Raw genomic sequence first — 17,682 nt, 5'->3', positions numbered from 1 at the left:
GAGGAGCAATTTGTTGAAGAAGAAACCCTACAAAAGACAAAAAAAAGTTGACCTATTGCTTACACAGTAAGCACCTCGGGACAATTTTTAAAAGATTTTTGCCCACCCAAGATTAATTCTGTTTTCTCCCCCACCTTTCTTCCCACTAGGCCTGTTTAGCTCAGCTCTACTTAAAATTGGAGTTCTTTATCGGCCTGCTGGACTTTATCTTTGAATTAATTTACTGAGAAATGTAATAATCTTTAATGTTACTAAACACTCTGTTTAATTATATTGTAATGCAATTGGATTTATTTAAAGCAGAGCATTTACACCATGCAGCTAATAGCTTGAACCTCAAACCTTTAGTAGATTTCTCCCTATTACATGGAACGAGCTCCTTATTCTCCTGCAAGGGCCAAAGTACATGTTGCTTTTTTTCTTTTTTTATTCTAGAGTAAGCACAGGGGTCCCCATACAGATAGGAACCCTAGCATGGGGGTAGTGGGGCTTTTACCCTCCCCCACACATACACTGCAGTTGCAAAACAGATTTCTCTCTTCCCCCACCCCCATGCCAAGAAGTGATCCATTTGGTTTAATTGGCAATATATATTACTGGCATGAAGAACATGATCCAGATTGGGATCACAGTGTGTGGGAATCTATCTATCTATCTATCTATCTATCTATCTATCTATCTATCTATCATCTATCTATTTACTGTAGAGTAAGCACAGGGGTTCCAATATATATTGGGAGCCTAATATGGGGGGGAGGAATATATATTGAAGCCCCCTGTGCCTACTCTACAGTAAAAAGTAAAACATATAGGTGCTAGCTACATCTTTAAGGTAACATGTGCTTTGGATTGTATATCAGCCATTTTGAAACCAAACTGAACAGACCTTCTTCCACTGCTTCAAATCCAGACCATTCCAGACCAGTCCCCCACCACTGCCCTGGATCATATGTACTCAGAGCATGGTGGTTTTCATCTGCAGTTGGATAATCCAAAGCAGGGGTGGGCAGAAAGTAGATCTCCAGATGTTTTGAACTTCAGCTCCCAGCAGTCCTGGCCATTAGCCATTCTGACAGGGGCTTCTGAGAGTTGTTCAAAATAATCTGTGAATCTACCATCTGTCCATCTCTGTCTGGTCTAGAGGGGTTGGGTTATCACAGATGCCACTCTCAGTAATTTGCAGAAAAATAATATTTAGAGGTCCACTCCAAGTTTTCCTAGCAGTTCTAGCCTACTACGACATGGAGTAGTTCTGACTCAGGCTTTATTTAGGACTCAAGTGGTCTCTTGCTCTCTCTTTCCTCACACACGCGCTTGCACACACACGCACACACACACCCACACACAAACTAGACCTGGTCCAGCTGCCATGAATGATTCTGGTAGGTTGCAATTTGATACTAAAGTTGTAATAAAACCCGAATCTGCTTAGACCACTTTTCTGCATTTTCCTGAGTCCCTGAAGAATCTTTCTGACTATAATTGGTTAATATTTTATAGTTCTTTTCCCTAAGTGTTCAAGGCACTTCAGATACATGGTTTTTGCTATCCTTACAAAATGAGCAAGAACGTTTACAAGACTTTTACTTTTTGCAGAGGTCCCATTTCAAGTTATGACAAACAGCAGATCTCTGGGCTGTAGCACTTTGGGTTGCAAGTGGGGAAAGTGCCATAAAAACACTTTCCCTGCACATAGAAAACCACAAGGTTAGGGAGACTGCTAGGCTGCCCTAGAATCCTCTGTGTGGAGACTTGTTTGTTTTGTATGCAGGACCATTTGGTCATGTGAGCTCCCACTTGTAGCATAAACTGGTACAGCGCAGAGATGGTTCACCACCTCTTCCCAGAACTTGGCCACAGTACCAACCTTGACTGTGCCAACAGGGTGCAAATGGAATGTAGAATTTTCCAGTAATTGAAGTTGCTTTAAACTCTGGTTTGAGAATAGTGAATGATTCCTTTCAAAACACCATACTTTTCAATGAATTGCAATGCTAAGTGGAACATTATTTCAAAGTGATATTCATCTATATTAGGCTGATATAACCATGCCTCTTAAGAGTGTAATTCTAGATGAACCTACTAGGAAGCATGTCCCATTGAATTCAGAGCTAAAACCGATATTAGTTTAAATGTGTGTCTAGCAGCTATATCTCCACGCACCCCAGTTTTATTCTAGAGAAGGCCAAGGGCCCCCAGCCCAGATCAGAACTGTAGTATGGGGAGGTAGGAGGCTTTTAGGATTTGGGGAAGGCCCCCCGTACCTACTCTAGAGTAAAAATGAAAAGAAGACATAGTTGCTAGACACACATTTAAAGTAATGTCTGTTTTGGCCATCAGCAAGGCTTGCTTCAGAGTAAAAATGAATGAGACTGGGTTATTGTTGTATAGGTAGAGGGAATGACTGTGAGAATCAGCAGGCCTCCAACACAACTGTCCTTTACTTATCACACACAGAACTGCCAAACTTAGCCAAAGCTCCAGCCACTGCTACTACTCCCAACTCCACAGGAGCTGCCAAGGTTCAAAACAATAACTAAGCCACAGTGCCCTGCCCCCCAGGATACATACCATTCCTCCCCCCTTAGCTATCATAGTCTTCCAACCAACGAGGAGGTACCCTTTCACGACACGGTCTCTGCACTTGACTAGTAGGTGTAGCTTGCTCAGATAACTTTCTTTCAGGAACTGCCACAGGTAAGGAAGGAGTATTGCTGCCATCACTTAGTGGTTCTGGCACTCCAACCAGCAGTGAGAGAAACACATCTGTTCCAGATAGATCTTCAGCAGCTACCTCTGCTGATGGCAACCTACTCTGGCCAGAACGCTTCCTCAGCTGGTCAACATGGCAATGCCACACTGACCCATCTGCACAATGGGCCTTCTATGACACAGGTCCAGTGACCTCAATGATAGAGGAAAGAACCCATCTCGGTCCAGCACCGCAGTTCCTAGTAAACACCTGATCTTGTGGGGCAAATGAACAGAGAGTAGGAGCTAAGAAGGCAGCATCCAGAGCTTGCTCCCATCTGCTTTGTAAGTCTTCAGCTAAATCTGGGTGGAGACGGTCAAGGCAAGTTTTTAGATAATGCCCCAAAAGTAACTCTGCAGGACTGACTGCTGTTGTTGCACAAGGAGTAACATGCTGAGCAATGAGAAATCTGGCAAGGTTTGTTGGCCAGTCTCCTCCCACAATGTGCTTCAGGGCATCTTTTGAGGTATGCACCATCTGTTCAGCTTGGCCATTTGCTCGGAGATGACGAGGTGCAATCGTGACAGCCCAAATAAGGTTCTTGTCCACACATTATTTAAATTCAGCAGATGTAAAAGCCTGAAACTATACTATCAGGCAACCCATGGCTGGCAAATAAATAGCACAGTGCTGTGATTGTTGCAGTGACTGTTTGTGTTGGTACTAAGGCTGCTTCAAGCCACTTTGAGTAAGAATCTACCACAACCAATAAGTTTTTTCCTTGAAATGGTCCTGCAAAATCAATATGGATTCTTGACCAAGACTTCTTGGTCACTTCCCATGGAAAGATAGGCATCCTTGGTGGATTGTGCCTAGTGGCTTGACAATTTACAGTTTTTTCAATATCTGAGTCAATACCAGGCCACCAGACATAGCTTGTGGCCAGTGCTTTCAGGCAAACAATCCCTGGATGAGCTGCATGCAGCATGGTCAAGATGGTCTGATGACCCTTATCTGGAATGTGTGTCTAGCAGCTATGTCTCCACACACCCCAGTTTTATTCTAGAGAAGGAAAAGGGCCCCAAACCCAGATTTTCCCCATAGCATCCATTATGGGCAGACATGCTGATGGTGTTTGACTGGCTTAAATTCCTATGGCAGTTCTTCAACTGGCCATCCCCTCCATAACCTGTTTAAAACACGAGCCAGTACAGGATCTCGAGCAGTCAGCCTAGCAATTTGATCAGCCTGAAGAGGTGGGTCAGGAAGGGCTTATAACATCAAGACTTCCAGTGGAGGAGGTACAACAAAATCTGGAATGTGAAGTGGTACCCGACTCAATCCATCAGCATTAGCTATTGCCTTTCCTGATTTGTAGACAAGTGTATAATAATAAGCATGGAGCAGAATAATCCAACGCTGCATGTGGGGTGATTAGGGATGTACGGAACACTTACCTGCCGCTCCAGGGGGGTCGGGTCCGCAGCGGGGGGAGGTGATCTGTCCTTCCCCCCAGAATCCTAGCCGGCCAGCTCTGCTCCACGGCAATTCCGCGGAGCCACCGGCTGGCTCCGGAGCGCCAGCAATATGGTCGCCACTGCCATATTGCTGGCTGATGCTGACTCCACTCCGGACGCAAAGGGCATCCAGTACGCCTTTTGCGGCTGTAAAGATCTTAGATTAAGCTAAATGCAGCCATAAATGGCTGCATTTAGCTTAAACTAAGGGCTTTACGGCCGCAACTGGCATCTGCGGGTTTTCACGCGATAGGCTAGCCTATCGTACTGGACGCCATTTGCACCAGTATCGCTGGCACTCCGGAGCTGGCAGCGGGCAGGATCCGGGCAGCAAGGAGTTCAATGGGAGGCGAAGGTAAGTACTCCATTCCTCCATGGACTCCAGAGGCCGGATTCTTTTGAATCTGGCCTCACTGGGGTCCGTGGAGGAATTCTCTGCCATCCCTAGTATGCAGGGAGTAGGTTTACCAGGAGAGAGGATTCCTAGAAGAAGCTTGTGGTCCATGCGTATAGCATGGCTATAGAGATAGTTGTGGAACTTTTTGACTCTTGCATTAACAACCAAGGTTTCTTTGTCAATTTGTGCGAAGTTCCATTCAGTGGATGACATAGTCCTTGAATAATAAGCAGTTGGTGCATCTGTAGCATCTGGAAATTTGTGGCTTAGCACAGCACCAACCCCATAAGGAGAAGCATCAGTAGTAAGGATTAGTGGATTTTTTTCATCATAACGTACAAGCACAGAATTTGAACTCAACAAGTGTTTGACATTCTGGAAAGCATTCTCATGCTGGCTGGTCTGTTTCCATGGAACTCCTTTACCCAGCAAGCAGTGCAGTGGCTCAGCAATGGTAGCCTTTTGTGGAAGAAACACATGATAGAAATTGAGACGTCCCAAGAAGGCTTGAAGTTCTTGCTTTGTTTTTGGAGCAGGTGCATCATGAATTGCATGTATTTTTTTGTCAGTGGGTGAATGCAGAAGCATCAATACGAGAGCCCAACGATGTTACGCTCGAGGTTCCAGTTTCACATTTCTCCTTTTTTACATGAATGCTGGATGTGTCAAAACTAGGGATGGCGGAGAATTTCTCCACGAATCTCCGGGAGGCCGAATGCCAATGCATTCGGCCCCCTGAAATTGGTGGTGAAATTCTCCACTCCACCCCCCCGGGATGGGACTTACCTCCTTCGAATGTCCCTCTCGGCGGCGGGTCCCGGCGGCGTTTCGGCGGTGGCAGGGGTGGCGGCTGGTCTTCCGACCAGCTTCCACCGCCGCCATTACAAAGTAAAGTTAAAAAAAAAAAAGTGATAGGCTACGTAACGATTTATGTAGCCTATCACGGCTAGATTTTCAAAGTCAGCCGTGATAGGCTACGTAACCATATACGTAGCCTATCACGGCTGACTTTGAAAATCTCTCCGTGATAGGCTACCTAAATCGTTACGTAGCTTATCACGTTTTTGGTGTTTTTTTTTAACTTTACTTTTTTTATTTTGTGGCCGGGGAGACGGGGCACTCCCCCCCGGCCTGAATTTCGGCAGTGAGGGATTGGGCGCCTCCCCCCCGGCCTGAATTTCGGCCAGGAGGGGCAGGGCACCTCCCCCCCGCCAAGAATGTTGTGGGGAGAACCGGAGCGCCTCCCTCCCACCATGAAGCAAGCTGAGGGACCAGGTAAGGGACTTTTGTCCATCCTTAGTCAAAACAACATAGGACTTCTTGAAGTCATTCAGGAAGTTCTTCCTCTGCTGATCCCATCAGCAGGACATTGTCAAAATATGGTACAACACCTGGAATTCCAGAAAGTAGGGTTTTCATGAATTGTTGGAACAGTCCAGGTGCCACAGAAATTTCAAATTGCAGAGGCTTTACTCAGAATGCCTCTCGATGAGTGATTATTGTTTGGGCACCTGCTGTAGAATCATTGATGACCAACTGTTGATATGCTTGGGCCAGATCAAGTTTTGCGAAGACCTTCCCTCCACCAAGAAGAGTGAGGAGTTGATTGATAGTAGGCACTGAGTATGGATGCTGCTTAAGTTCCTTATTCATAGTGCGCTTGTAATCCCAACACAGTCTCACCTTCCCATTAGGCTTTAATACTGGCACAATGGATGTAGCCCAATGGGTCTGTGTCACTGGTTCTAGCACACCTTGCTTGATGAGATGCCCAAGTAGGGATGTTGGAGAATTCTGCCATGGACTCCAGTGAGGCTGGAGTCTTTAGAATCCACCCCCCGGAGTCCGTGGCACAACGGACTACCCCCCAGAAATCCCCCCCGGAACAGACTTACCTGGCAGCAGCTCCAGCAGCGGCTCTAGCGGCAGCTCCAGGTTGTCTTCCGGCTTCTGCCGGGCTGCGGCCGCAAATGGCAGCCACTACACCGGCCACCATTTGTGTCCCTGCCAAGCCATGATAGGCTACGTAAGTATCTACATAGCCTATCATGGCAAAAGGCAGGGACGCAAATGGCATCCCCTATGCCGGATACCATTTGCGGCAGCAGCACAGCAGTGGACGGAAGTCTGGCTGCAGGTGGCCCCAGCCAGCAGCTCCGTGGGCTCGTCGCAGAGCGGAACCAGCCGGGGAGAGATAGCCTCCCCCCCCAGCAGACCCTGGAGTGGAACAGTAAGTGGGGTTCGTACACCCCTACTCTGTATGCAATCAGTTCAGACTTCTGGCAAAGAGTGATTTCTCCCTTCCCTGAGCAAGAAGGAGGAAGGAGAGTGTGAAAAGGGGGTGGCAGAAAGAACCCCCCCCCCACACACACACACACAGTATTGGCTCTGACCCTGCCTATGGCTGGCTTCACCACACCTACTGCTGACATGCATTCCCTAGTTTACCCACTAGGAAATACAACCCTTGACAGGAAAAAAAAGGTTGCTCACTCCTGATGTACCTGAATAAAGGACATGCAAAGTTGGATTTGCTTTGCTAGTACGGCATCAAAATGAATTTTTATTGAGCTGTTCTCTCTTTATGCAGATCTTGTCATTTCTTTGAAATCTAAATCTGCAAAAGCATTTGTGAAAAGAATTAAAAAGTTATAGACATTTCCTTGGAAAGCAAATAAAGTTTTGCAAGAATTTCTGTTTAAAATTCTTATTTTTTAAATCTAAAAATAAGAATAATATGTCTCTATATAGGAACAGGTTTTAAAAAATAACCTTGAAATATCCAACAGTGTCTGTTCCTGGTGATGAGAGATAGCCCTGTGGATAGAACTGTACTTGGTGTGTTGCTAAACTGTATTACCACACATTTACTGTCAATGGATAAAATGAAGTTCTTCATATTCTATTGTTATGTCAAGTACCAAGAAAAGAGAGCATGAATAAAATGTCAAAAATGCAAGGTGCTATTAAATACAAGATAGATTGCTATAGAAAATGTCCATAAAGATTTTATCTCATGTACTTGCTTTAAAAAAAGTACTGAAGGAATAACCATGAGAAATAGATTAATAATAATAAAAAGTTAACTGCAGGAAAGTCAGCTGGATATGGGAACTGGATACTTTTGAAAACTAAAAATGAAAATCAAGGGTATAAATGATAGCAGCATAGAAAACAAACTCATGTGCAAGGATACATCGGAAACCATGTCCTGTATTTTAAACTTTTTCAAAGGTTTGGCAAGGGTGGGGAAGCAAATTGAAAATAAAAATCTATCAGCCAGATCAAATATCTGTTTGATCTGCATTGTACATAGCACTGCTCTTGCTTCTTTAATGAGACCTGTGCTTGGCATACTTGATGGCACATCAGGCTCCCCTTCATTTTGAGAACAGGGAAGTGGCATGAATTCCCAATGGGAAGTCAAGAACGGCCTGTATACATGTAACTGGATTGCGCTCCCCTTTATAAAAGACTGGGCAATTCAAGGTATAACTAGAACAGAGGATTCCCTTTCCCTTTAATAAGAGAATAAACCAAAAAAACCCTCTCCTTTTGTGGTAATCAAGCCATTTGAATATGAGAAGAAAAGATAAAGTAGCATAAATTTAATATGCATGCACCTAATATTGTATTTTCACCTAAATTTATTTTTTCTACCATTTTTTAAAGCACAGAACTGTTAAACTTCGTAGACAACCAGTTGGTGGCTTGGGCTTAAGTATAAAGGTATGCATAACTCTATCTTTATTTCTCTTTGTAATATGTAATGCATGAATTAAGATGATGGGCAGATCAGCTAAGATTTTTATTCATGTTACACATGTCTTTCAGGGTGGTGCTGAGCACAAAGTGCCTGTCGTTATATCAAAAATATTTAAAGACCAAGCAGGTAAAGCAAATGCTTATTTGTATATAGCAGTTTTTGATGTTAAATGAAATAATTAAATATTGATATACTGGTGCAAATTAGATGTGTGCAAGCAAAAAAAACTTTTGTTTTTCAGTTCAGCTTCATTTCATTTGTTTAATCTTCATTAATTTCATTAATTTTGTTTTTATTCTTTATTTAGGTCAGTCATTTTCTTTTTTCCATTAATTTCAATAGCAGACTGAAATAATCTTCTGCCTTAACTTTTGTGTTTTTCATCCATGAGGCATAACATTTTCAGGCATTCTGCTATTACTCAGAAGGCACAAGATATGCCAAATTTCAGACCAATTAGGCAAAGAGTCCAAATTTTATAGGCAATTTCAAAAGTTTAATCATCCTATAATTATCCCATTGATTTCAGTGGGAGACGCAGCTGCATTTCCCATGCTTCTAAACTAAATTTTTCGGGATCCTACAACACCTCCCTCAACATCCCCCCCTTTTTTATAATGTGAATGCACACTGTGTGAATGAAATTTACTGCAGATCACAGCATTTCTGTTTATTTCACAGAATATCAAAATAGTATACTCTGAAAATTTAATAGGCATGCTTTATCTATGTCTACATGCTAAGTCAGCTTCAAAATATGTGTATCACTGTTTAACAGGAAAATAGAGACTTGCACAATTTCCACATATTATATATATTAGTGGTAATATGAAGATCCCCACACTGGTCAGCTGACTAACAGGGAACAGCTAAACAGCAGGGAAAGGAGGATGCAGACACACACCTTTTTACCTCTTCTCACTTGGACAGCAGAGGGGCGGGACACACCATGGGTAATAAAATTAGACCACAGGCTGCATGCAGTCTGTGGGCTACAGGCTGCCCACCTCTGAACTAGAGACAGAAATAAGGGCATGTGTCTTAGAGAATATACATATGGACTGAACACTGTACAAAATGTAGTTGAGATATGCACATTCCCCAAAGCCTCTTGGAGAGTATGCATAATATTGACCAGGGAAACCTTCCCTCTTCATGGAAAGATTGTGTGCACATTCTCCACTGAGTTATGCATATTATCTGTTCAGCATTGCTCCTAATATACTAAATATGTATTACACATACATACTGCACATATTGAGACAATGCGACACCTCTTGTAAAGTACACTTCCTAATGTACTTCAAGTAGGGAAAATATTGTGTGTGAAATATCCCTCAGAAACGGTTGTTCAGAATCTTGGAAAAGAGAGATCCTTTTATATTAGCCCAGCTTTCTATATAGGAGGGTTAGGGAAGATATCATGGGAAGCTTTCAGAGCATCATTAGTTTGAAAGCTGAGATAATAGGAGCCTGCCCAATATTTGCAACAATGCAGTGCAGATCTGACAGGGATACATGGGAATGCTAATTTCAGGCAAATCTTCAGAGTAAACGTTTGACATTGGCAACATGATGGAACTTAAAAGGTTTTTTTTAATTATCCCAGGAGTGTATTTTATTTTGAAGTCAGCAGTCTAGAGAGAAACATAGTCCTAAGAGGACACTGTTAAAAAGAAAGAACTGCTACTCAAAGCTAATACATTACTCCCTACCATGACTTTTGTGCTGCTGAAAATCCCATCGATAGCTCCTTAAGGATAAACGTGACCTGTCTAGTTCCTGGACTCTAGGATGGGGTGGGTAACACATGGTCCGCATGCATCCCCCTTCCACAGCCGTTCTTGCAGCCCGATCTGCCCTGCCTCTCTGCTACTGAATTTGTTGCCACCATGGCAGTGGCAAAAACATAGCAATTTTGCAAAGACACAAAGTGTGTGGGGGGCTCACACGTTGTTTATGTGCCTTATTCATTTGCAGAATTGGGAGCGCACTCCCTGCATGCCTGGTTTCCTTGCAGAATTGGCAGCAATGGCGGCAGTAGCAATTGTGGGTGGTTCCAGAGGTGGAATATGGCCTCTGACACACACACACACACACACACACACGCCCCAGAATAAAATCTATGCTTTTATTTCTTCCTTCCAGTCAGCTGGGATTGTCTTGAGATTGTAATATCATTGACATGTTATAAAATGACATATTTCTTCTTTGCTCGTAATTCAAAGATAGCATTCAATATTCTTCCCCACCATCAATGTGAGGGCTAGTATAAGTCCCTCATGTACTTTGGGAAACAGAAAAGGGCTATATTTTGGATTCTTCTGAGAGTCCAGACATTTTTCATCCTCTTAATTTCCAGTCACAACCAGGCTTCTTTCCTCCTCTCCCCATCTTCCTCCCTCACTTTGTGCCTGGTGTCCTTCCTCCTGTGTAATAGCTAGGTTGGCTCATTTAGTGCTGGATTTTTCCTGGAGGGCAGTGGCGTAATTTTGCCACTGGATATTCCACCTTCCTGTTGTCTCTTCAAAGAAGAAGCTCATTTGGAGCCTGTCCCGATCGGCTTGGATCTTCTTCACCTCCATAACTCTTCCCACAATTACCATGATTGGAAATGAATAGGGAGGACATGTAAAGCATTATTGTGTGGTTGGATTTCAGCAGGACTAGTCCTTCTAGGACAGGGTGGAGGTGGTGAGCTACACAGACTGGCAGTAGAGAATACAGTTCTGAGAACTGCGGTGATGTCCTTGGAATCAGAGGTTAGAGCACTGCAGGAAATACGCTTTCAGTTATGACCTGTGCAGAAAACAGACAAATCAGCTTTTTCAAGCAGCAATCCTGTACACAATTTCCTGTGATTAAGTCCCACTGAACTCAGTGGGGCTTACTTCTGCATAGACATGTATAGAGTTGCATTTTCAGTCACTAAGATATCCCATTTATTTATAGGAAATAACACTTACATAAGTAAAACGCTGACTTCTTTAATGCAGTCAGAATACAAACAATTTCATTAGTAAGGAGACAGTGTTCAAGTGGAAATGAAAGGTATCAACAAATGGGAGTATCTGTATTTCTTGAGTGTGACATTTCTATGCTTTGATAGTCATTGTTAGTTGATAGTCATGTACTTAGGGAACTGTGAGAGGGAGAGGGGGAGAGAGAAAAATAAAAACAATGGCTTGTTAGACATGTTTTTGCTTATTTAAGTCAAATTTGGCATTTTGAGTATCATGTGAAAAAGACTAAGGCAGGGCAATGGCAGAAGTTTGTAATTCCAGCTGACTACCTTCCCCTGCTGGAGTAAGGAAGGCTAGGAGTCAGAGCATAGCTGAATGTCTGCCTGTGCTGAATCATGCACACTTTTAGTTTTAAGAGGTGATATCACCTGGCAGTTTCTGTTCACACCACTATATTTTGCAGCCTCTGAATCTGGATTCCCACTCTCTCTACCTTATTTTTTCAGACTGTCTGGGATTTTTTGTTTATATGGTAATGCCTCATTCTTAGTAAGAAGGTTAGGAATTGCTTATCAAAGCTGGAAAAAAATAATGCTGCCACAATTTCTACATGTTGTGGCCTTTTAGGGCACAATCCTATTCAGATAGGCGGCCGCCTCCGAACTCAAGTTCCAATGCAGGGCAGGAGAAGCACTGAGGGGATCGTTCCCTCCATGCTCCTCCTTCCCTGCATTTTCAGCTAGACAGCCACTTTTGGCTGTCTAACCACAGGAGGGCAGACCCGGGGAGAAGGCTGCTGTTTGACACATTGGATGTGTCATACAGGCATTTCCGCTGTCCCTGCCCCAGAATGCCCCCCCCCAGAATGCCTGTTTTTGGCCGCTCCACACTCCTCTTGTGAGCGCAGAGCATGGGGCTCTTCCGTGCTGCCTCTGAGGCAACGTGGAAGTGGGGGGAGGTTGGTTCTCTGGGATATCCTATGGTTGTCTAGCCGCTGTCTAGCAGCCATAGGATTGCTCCCTTAACCATCTAATTTCCATTTTCAAATTCTGGCTGTAAGGACATATTTAGGCTTCGATCAACAGTTCTTATTGTGCATTCTCAGAAACCACAAGTAGCAAAACTCCAGCATGGAGGCAAAATCTGGCATACCCCTTTAAATATAGGACACTGTGGTACTGTATTCATAGGGCAACAATGGAGATCTTGATCAGCTGCACTCCCTTCCACTACTTCCCTTAAGAAATACTCTCCAATATTTCATTGTTCTTAGCTTGTTTTGTCCAGCTTTGAAGATGTTGCCCAAACCACATCCCAAACAAGCTCAAGAGGAGGAGAAAGCATTCATCACTGTTCCTCTGGTTCCCTATATATTGTATGTTGCTTTTAATACTGTATCCATAGAGATACTGTAGTGTATTAAGGCATGGCATAAAAATAGCTTGTGAAAAAAATTAATGTGCTTTATCCCCTCCATAAATGAGCTAGGTGGGAAAGAGAGAAGAATGCTTAGAAGTTGACAGTGAAATATGATAATGCAACTACTAAAATGGATAGTTTAAACAGGTGTGTTCTAGAGAAAAGCTGTTTTTAGAAAAAGTGAAGGTGTCTGGATAGTCTACAAAACCAATCCTGTAAAGGAAGGGATGGAAGTAATAACATGTTGAAGGCAACGTTTATGTGGCTGAACCCCAGGAGTGTTTTTGTTTTATGCATGCGTGTGTGTGTGTGTGTGTATATATATATATAATTGCAAAGGTTGAAGAAATGCCAGACGACTGGAGGAGGGCTAATGTTGTCCCTATCTTCAAAAAGGGTAAGAAGGAGGAACCTGGGAACTACAGACCAGTCAGTCTGCCATCAATACCTGGGAAAATTCTGGAGCAGATGATAAAGCAATCCATCTGTAAGCACCTTGAAAACAATGCAGTGATTACTCAAAGCCAACATGGATTTGTCAAAAACAAATCCTGCCAGGTGAATCTGATCTCATTTTTGGATCAGGTCACCTCCCTTGTGGACTGTGGGAATGCTCTGGACATAATGTACCTCGACTTCAGCAAAGCTTTTGACAAAGTGCCTCATGAATCCTGATGAGCAAACTCACTAAAAGTGGGCTAGATGAAACAACGATCCGGTGGATCCACAGTTGGCTATAGAATCGGACTCAAAGAGTGCTTGTCAATGGGATCTTCTCAAATTGGGGAGAGGTAATGAGTGAGGTACTGGCAGGGCTCAGTCCTGGGCCCAGTGCTCTTCAACATTTTTATGAATGACTTGGAGGAGGAGGTATAGAGAATGCTGATCAGATTTGCAGATGACACAAAATTGGGTGGGATAGCTAATACCCTGGAAGACAGAAACAGAATTCAAAGTGAACTTGATAGGCTGGAGCGCTGGGCAGAAAACAACAGAATGACATTTAATATAAATGCCAAGTTCTGCATCTAGGAAAAAGAAACCAAATGCACAGTTACAAGATGGTCGATATTTGGCTCAACAATACTCCAAGCGAGAAGGATCTTGGAATTGTTGTAGATCACAAGCTGAATATGAGCCAACAATGTGATGTGGCTGCAAAAAAGGCCAATGCTATTTTGGGCTGCATTCATAGAAGCATAGCTTCCAAATCAAAGGAAGTACTAATTCCTCTCTACTCAGCACTGGTTAGGCCTCATCTGGAGTACTGTGTCCATTTCTGGGCACCACATTTTAAGAAGGATGCAGACAAACTGGAGAGGGTTCAGAGGAAGGCAACAAAGATGATCAGGGGACTGTAAAGAAAGCCCTATGAGAAACTGAAAGAACTGGGCATGTTTAGCCTTGAGAAGAGAAGACTGAGGGGAGATATGATAGTGCTCTTCAAGTACTTGAAAGGTTGTCACAGAGAGGAAGGCCAGGATCTCTTCTTGATCATCCAAGAATACAGGATGCGGAATAATGGGCTCAAGTTACAGGAAGCCAGATTCCATCTGAACATCAGGAAAAACATCCTGACTGTTAGAGCAATACCAATTGCCTAGGGAGGTAGTGGGCTCTCCCACACTGAAGGCCTTCAAGACGAGGCTGGACAGCCATCTGTCAGGGATGCTGTGACTTGGATTCCTCCACTGAGCAGGGGGTTGGACTCGATGGCCTTGTAGGACCCTTCCAACCCTACTATTCTATGATTCTATGAAATACCTTTTCAGGCAATGCAATCATATTGAGCACTATCCAACAGGGTCATTCTGCTTGGAGCTAGTAGAGCTCTACTGCATCTTTGCATTGCGCAAGCAGTTGTGCATTACGCTTGCACAACCTGTTGTGTAACTGGTCACACAACCACTTTCACAATGGATCACGCAAGCGTAATGTGCAACTGGTTGCACAATGGATTGCGCAAGTGTAATGTACAACTGGTTGCACAATGGATTGCTCAAGTATAATGCGCAACCGGTTACGCAAGTGTAATGTGCAACTGGTTGCAATTGCTCAAGCATAATGCATAACCAGTTGCACAAGAGATTTCGCAAGTGCAGTTTCACAAATGTAACTTTAGTTGGATTCTCCTTTTGTGCATAGTTCGGAATCTAGTTTCCGCTAGCACAACATCATTTGTGCTAGCTGAATGACACAGTTGGATACTGCCCATAATGTTGACATTTTTGTAATGATGCCCCTTGCCACTTTTCCATTTCTGTAGAAGCTACAGGGTTGTAATATGAACCTTTTACGGTTGTGCTGTGTCTGTACGGATATAGCATGTGGAGTCAGAAAATCAACAATACAGAATGACCTCTGTTGAAACAAAGTGGTGAATTTCGCTCACCAAAGCATGTCAAAGGCAGTGACAAGCAGGGAGGGGTGAGTGGGGAAACCCTGTACACAATGCAGGGATGTCAGAGAATTTCTCCACGAATCTTGGGGAGGCCAAATGCCAGCACATTCGGCCCCCCGAAATTGGTGGAGAAACGGTCTGCCACCCCCCCCAGGACGGGACTTACCTTGTGCGAATGTCCCTGGCGGCGGCTCTGGCAGCGGTGCGGCGGCCGCCGCCGCCGCCACCATTTCCAAGTTAAAAAAACAAAAAAACGTGATAGGCTACGTAAAGATTTACGTAGCCTATCACGGCTAGATTTTTAAAAAACACCGTGATAGGCTACGGTAAACATTTACGTAGCCTTATCATGGCTGAGTGGGGGAAAAAAACCCGTGCGTATGCAAATGGCGGCACCCATGGGTGCCGCCATTTGCGTTCCTTATTTTGGCACGTGTAGTCTACGTAAACATTTACATAGACTACGGCGAAAATAAGGGGAACGGGGATTAGTTGAATGTTGGCTGTTTAGCAGGCAATTTCTTTGTTGTTGTTCAGTCGTTCAGTCGTGTCCGACTCTTCGTGACCCCATGGACCATAGCACGCCAGGCCTTCCTGTCCTGCGCTCTCTCCCGGAGCATGCTCAAGTTCATATTCATTGCATCCGTGATGCTATCTAGCCATCTCATCCTCTGCCGTCCCCTTCTCCTTTTGCCTTCAGTCTTTCCCAGCATCAGGGTCTTTTCCAGAGAGTTTTCTCTTCGCATTAGGTGGCCAAAATATTGGAGCTTCAGCTTCATTATCTGTCCTTCCAATGAGCACTCAGGGTTGATTTCCTTTAGGATGGACTGATTTGACCTCCTTGCAGTCCAGGGGACTCGTAAGAGTCTTCTCCAGCACCACAGTTCGAAAGCATCAATTCTTCGGCGCTCAGCCTTCCTTATAGTCCAGCTCTCACAGCCATACATTACTACTGGGAAAACCATAGCTTTGATTAGACAGACCTTTGTCGGCAAGGTGATGTCTCTGCTTCTTACTATGCTGTCTAGGTTGGCCATAGCTTTCCTCCCAAGGAGCAAGTGTCTTTTAATTTCATGGCTACAGTCACCGTCTGCGGTGATCTTGGAGCCCAAGAAAGTAAAATCTGTCACTGCTTCCATTTCTTCCCCTTCTATATGCCAGGAAGTGATAGGGCCAGATGCCATGATCTTAGTTTTTTTATTGTTGAGTTTCAAACCAGCTTTTGCACTCTCCTCTTTCACCCTCAACAAGAGGCTCTTGAGATCCTCTTCGCTTTCTGCCATTAGGGTGGTATCGTCTGCATATCGGAGGTTGTTGATAATTCTCCCGGCAATCTTAATTCCGATCTCTGATTCATCCAACCCGGCATTTCTCATGAAGGCAATTTCTACTGAATGCCAAAATTGATAAAGGTTTAATCTGGAAAAAATGGCCAGGCCCATAAAACACTAGTGATGATTTATTACTTACTCACTGGGCCTAGAAACATTTATGTTTTCTGTTTAATCTAGCCTCTGTGGGATTCAGTGATCAGGATAAGTTCATAAATGATGGCCAAGCTTGGTATTTAGTATTGGTGTGTGTGCGCGGGGGTGGGGGGATAACTTTTTATACTAACCATGCCTCTCTTTTTTTTTTTTTAATTTGGGGCATGAGCCTGACCATTGTTTGCATCTGCAAAGAGAAGCCTTCAGAGGTATAAAAACAAGAAGCATATGCTGCCCATATTCACATCCAGCTCTCATATAGGTTTCCAAGGCCTGCAAATGCTCAAAAATTCAGGGCCTTTAGAATCCCACCTAGGGTTTCAGGGCTATACTCTTGTGTAGGGATGGGTGGATGCTCCCCTGTCTGGGTTTTCTGGGTGCCCCTGGCTCCACTCACATGCACCTGGATCCGTGCTTGAGCTCCCCACCACTCTCCAAGTGCCTGTACTCACCTGGGTGGCCTCATCGAGCTATTATGGAAAAATGAAATGGTGATCGTTAAAATGCACGTATTTGTGTATACACAAAATGGGACCATGAATTGCTCATATATGCAAGATTTCAGGCATTTGCATTCCTGTAATCTTGAATATACGGGCCATTCATAGCCCCATTTTGCATATACGTGAATGTGCGCACTTTCAAAAATGCACATATTTGCATATACACAAATATGCACATTTTCACAAAATCCGCATATTTGTGTATGTGCGAATATGCACATTTTTACAAATGGACCCATCCATCCCCTTCCACATGAGGGACACAATGCATTCCCATGATAGCCTGTCAGCATAGGCAATGAGTCTGGAGAAAATTATCTGCAATGAGAAAGGGTGCTAGGTTCCAAGGTAGAGGCCTGCCAATTTAAGGCCTTCCACTCCTCAAGAAAGGGGTGGAGTCTGGGAGGGGCAGTCTGGCCCTGTGTGAATAAAAGGGTTCAGTTCAGTCGTAGACTTTACTGGAATAAGTTGTCCACTTGGAGTTTTTGGTTGTGCTGTAAGTACTTCCCTGCCTTGGGCTTCTTAGATACACAACAC

At 43.9% G+C, this 17,682-nt stretch overlaps 1 protein-coding gene across 6 annotated transcripts in view; it reads left to right on the top strand.

Moving 5' to 3' along the window:
- The window catches only part of SNTG2 (syntrophin gamma 2), a 418,988-nt gene that overhangs the window by 209,913 nt on the left and 191,393 nt on the right, over nucleotides 1-17,682 (top strand). For 3 of the 6 annotated variants that reach the window (XM_084826732.1, XM_084826733.1, XM_084826734.1), the window contains exons 3-4: nucleotides 8,279-8,335; nucleotides 8,441-8,498. In XM_084826732.1, the coding sequence (XP_084682858.1) occupies nucleotides 8,279-8,335; nucleotides 8,441-8,498 (115 nt within the window). The remainder of the gene's footprint in view (nucleotides 1-8,278; nucleotides 8,336-8,440; nucleotides 8,499-17,682) is intronic. The other 3 variants (XM_084826737.1, XM_084826735.1, XM_084826736.1) reach the window with 1 other exon arrangement.

The sequence above is a fragment of the Heloderma suspectum genome, chromosome 1, assembly GCF_057233095.1.
Source record: "Heloderma suspectum isolate Gila_16-S chromosome 1, 16-S_ref, whole genome shotgun sequence".
Taxonomy (NCBI): Eukaryota; Metazoa; Chordata; class Lepidosauria; order Squamata; family Helodermatidae; genus Heloderma; species Heloderma suspectum.
This window is presented reverse-complemented; position numbering and strand designations above follow the sequence as displayed.